Source organism: Trypanosoma grayi, assembly GCF_000691245.1.
Source record: "Trypanosoma grayi strain ANR4 Tgr_778_V1, whole genome shotgun sequence".
Taxonomy (NCBI): Eukaryota; Euglenozoa; class Kinetoplastea; order Trypanosomatida; family Trypanosomatidae; genus Trypanosoma; species Trypanosoma grayi.
The window spans coordinates 4,855-8,083 of NW_008826397.1; the positions used below are offsets into that span (position 1 = coordinate 4,855).

The following is a 3,229-nucleotide window of genomic DNA, read 5'->3' on the forward strand; positions in this document are numbered from 1 at the left end:
GGGGGGGGGCGCATACACGCTTTATGTTCCGCCAGCTGTTTCCGTTGGAAACTTCAAGGTTCAACCAGGGCGTTCGCAACCGGTTAGTAGCAGCTGGGCGAAGAAGTTCTCTGCGTCGAATCTTTAGCCGCTGACTGGATTGAGCGTGAGGCTTGCTGGCAATTGCCTTATCCAAGTCTGCCCGCTCAGGGGTCCAGAACGGGGATTGACGCCAATTGCCCTCCGGCACCCCCCGCGGCGTATTGTGGAAAGCCGTGTCCCAGAGGCGGCGTGCTTCCCCACGGTGTCTATGCGATTCATGCCTCGTTTTAGCCTGCAGTGTGAGTCGGTGAGTTTGCGGAACTTTGACCAGTTTGCTTTCTTCCATAAAAGCAAGGTCTTGTTGACCTTCTGGACTTCTAGTGGGGTGCCGTCCTCTTCCCCACCTGGACGGCAAAAGTGATGGTGTGCTGGTCGCTGTCCGGGGNTCTTGTTGACCTTCTGGACTTCTAGTGGGGTGCCGTCCTCTTCCCCACCTGGACGGCAAAAGTGATGGTGTGCTGGTCGCTGTCCGGGGTGGGTTGTGCTGTCCAAATTGTCACTATGCAATCCTTTGCCAGTGTGACATCTGGCGCGGAGCCTCTATGCCTATCGGCGTGCCGTGTCCTATTGCCAGTGTTGGCAACAGGAAATTCACCGCCAATGCATCATTGTACAGCGGCATCATCTCTGGAATCAAACGGGGCTTTGTGGCCCCATGCCATGCGTCTGCATCGGCGCGCGCGTCTATGAGCTACGGCCCGTCCGTGTTGTTGGGTCTATCAAGGTCCTCTGGGGTGTTTTTGATTGCGGCAGGACGAAAGGTATACTGATGAAATCGCCAGCCCCATACCTGATTCCAGACGGGCGGTCACTTGCGCAAACCCAATGCCTGCAACAAGAGCCGGTCCTCCCCCTACCTTTACCCCATCTCTGATGAGGTTTGCACACCCCCACCGCGACAGGTGCGAGCTATCTCATGGCGTTGGTGCCCTAGGGGCCCGAAACTAGCTGTTTAAGGCGTGGGGCATTTTTGCCCCACCCAATAAACAAGAAGTTATGTTTTCATTATAGAGCCGTTTGCCCAACGCCAGGCGTTTGGCTTGTGTTAGCCCTGCTGGGTTCCATCGCGCGACCATCGAGGTAGGGCCCGGATTCTCTTCGACATTTCCGTTGGGCAGTTGCTTGGTGCGGGTGGTGCTGCTTATGGCGCGGCAACGCGCACCCCCAGATCGACGAGGACAACAACACGCCCGTGCAAAAAGCGGCCGGCTCTCGCACCGTTCGGTGTCAGAAGCCTGGCATCGCAAAGTTTACAAAATAAAGCACTTTGCTGCCGATTGGCTTCGCGGGGCAGTGCGGGGTGCTGGGCCTTCGTTCCACGTTGGGGCGGCCGTCAGTGCCACGGGGTGCGGCACATTATTGGAGAATGTTCCGGACGCCGCGCCCCCCACCATAAACAAAAAACGCCCTATTCTTTTCGGAGGGCCACAGATGAAAACATTAGCAATCCGCGAACGGATTTGCAACTGCGGTGGTGTCGCGGGCCGCGGTTTTGCCGCCCTAAAACGGCCTAGGGGCACCACAATAAGGGGTGGGCGGCCGGGCCCCGCAGCGGCCCAAAAAGAGACGCCGCTGCCCCAAGTGCGCCCCCCCCGTTTCTTTATTTTCCTTCGGTGGGGCGGGCCGGAAGAAAGACGACCCAGCCCAGGCGGAGCGGCGGGGCCGTTATGATCGGCGTTTGGCGCCTTGGTGCTTATCATCTGGGCCCCCGTGCCGCAATCACCGTGGGCGTTTATCGGCCATGGCCGCGCGACAGCCGCTCTTCTTGGCCCGGCGCCCCGCCAAACAAAGGTGCCGCTTTGCTTGGTTATGGGCGTTGTTTGGCATTTTGCTGACCAAGTGGTGCCGCAGGAAAATTCCATCATACACATGTTTTTTTTTTTTGAACCCTGCAAAAGCAATGGCTAAGCCTTACCCAACTTGCCAATAGGAGACCCCATAATTCATTTTCATTCTTGTCTTTGATCTTAAGTGGTAAGAAAGTGTCGCAAAGTGTAAGGTTTTGAAATGAAAGGCAAGCCAGAAGCAAGCAATGTCACCCACAAACCCCCAGCTGGCCCTCATGGACGTGGAAGGGATGACGGGCATGACCGCTCCCAGGGCGTTCGTCGAACATTGCGGACGGACCCCGTTTTCGTTCGAGTACAGACCGAATTTCAGTGCGCAGGTCAATCGAGCCAAGGGCATATTAACAGTCAAGCACGGTGAACTTACCTTTTCTCTGGAGAATTGTGCAAAAAACAGTTTCGTTTCTTTACGGCACCCCACGGTGCCTTTTAACATGCCAAAGAACAAGAACTTTCTTAAGGCTTTTGACGATGCACGGGCGACCTTTCGAACTGAGTGGATGGCACTGGAAGAAAGCAAGTCAATACTGTATCAGCAGTATGAAATAGCAAGGACATAACTGGCTGAGGAAAACTTAAAGATCCAGCAGGACGCTTATGCTCAAACGCTGGGATCACATGATCGAATCAATCAAACGCAGCCTCAGATTAACACGTTGGAATCTCATAAAACCTAGTTGTGCGATGAAAACAACCAAATGCAAGCTTAGATCCATCGGATGCAGTCGCGGTTCGCCCATAAAGAAAAACAGACGGGACTGACAGCGCAGCGGGCTTCACCAGAGGGTGAAAATGACTTTAGTCCACTAGGCGTTCACACCGTTACGCATACTGCCAGATGGGCGGGCATGCCAAACGGCCAGATACTGAGTTGGGGGCTCAGCCCCAGGTGGGTTTGCGAGGAATTAATGAGCTCACCAATAAGTTCGTGGAAAGAGGTTTCCGACCTGAAGAAAAAAACAGGACTTTTGAGGGCGCTTTGGAGTATTTATTGGAGGCCTCCCTGGAACAGTTTCTGGCGGCGTATCGTGGTCTTTTCCCCTTGCCCATGAAACCTGGATTTGATCTCTGCCAGCCGTGGGGCAATTTTGTGGCATGGATTTATGCTATCCGCCACGAGGGCATGCCGGCTGAACAATCACAACTGGGCAGACGTTTGTATTATCAGCTTCGGGTGGCTCAGGCGGCGAAGGAAAACCCCGGAGTCAACATCCAAACTCTTGCCAATGCCATCAGCAATCCCAGAAAAGAAAAAGACCCCGTTTTTCAGGCGGTTCAGAAAGCGAAGAAACATTCCGCCC

General features: G+C 54.6%; 3 protein-coding genes across 3 annotated transcripts; all 3 read left to right on the top strand.

The window, feature by feature from the left end:
* Window positions 1-1,224: 1,224 nt before the first annotated feature.
* Window positions 1,225-1,752, top strand: DQ04_07781010 (hypothetical protein; the record flags this gene model as incomplete). The annotated part of the gene is made up of 1 exon (XM_009315302.1): window positions 1,225-1,752. One exon carries the CDS (start codon window positions 1,225-1,227, stop codon window positions 1,750-1,752), a length of 528 nt encoding a protein of 175 aa, XP_009313577.1.
* Window positions 1,753-2,113: 361 nt separating this feature from the next.
* On the top strand, window positions 2,114-2,488 carry DQ04_07781020 (hypothetical protein; the record flags this gene model as incomplete). Its single annotated transcript, XM_009315303.1, has 1 exon — window positions 2,114-2,488. The coding sequence occupies one exon, from the start codon at window positions 2,114-2,116 to the stop codon at window positions 2,486-2,488; it is 375 nt and encodes a 124-aa protein (XP_009313578.1).
* A 278-nt stretch (window positions 2,489-2,766) lies between these two features.
* Window positions 2,767-3,229, top strand: DQ04_07781030 (hypothetical protein; the record flags this gene model as incomplete). Its single annotated transcript, XM_009315304.1, has 1 exon — window positions 2,767-3,229. A coding segment is annotated over one exon (463 nt), but the record flags the coding sequence as incomplete, so codon positions are not given.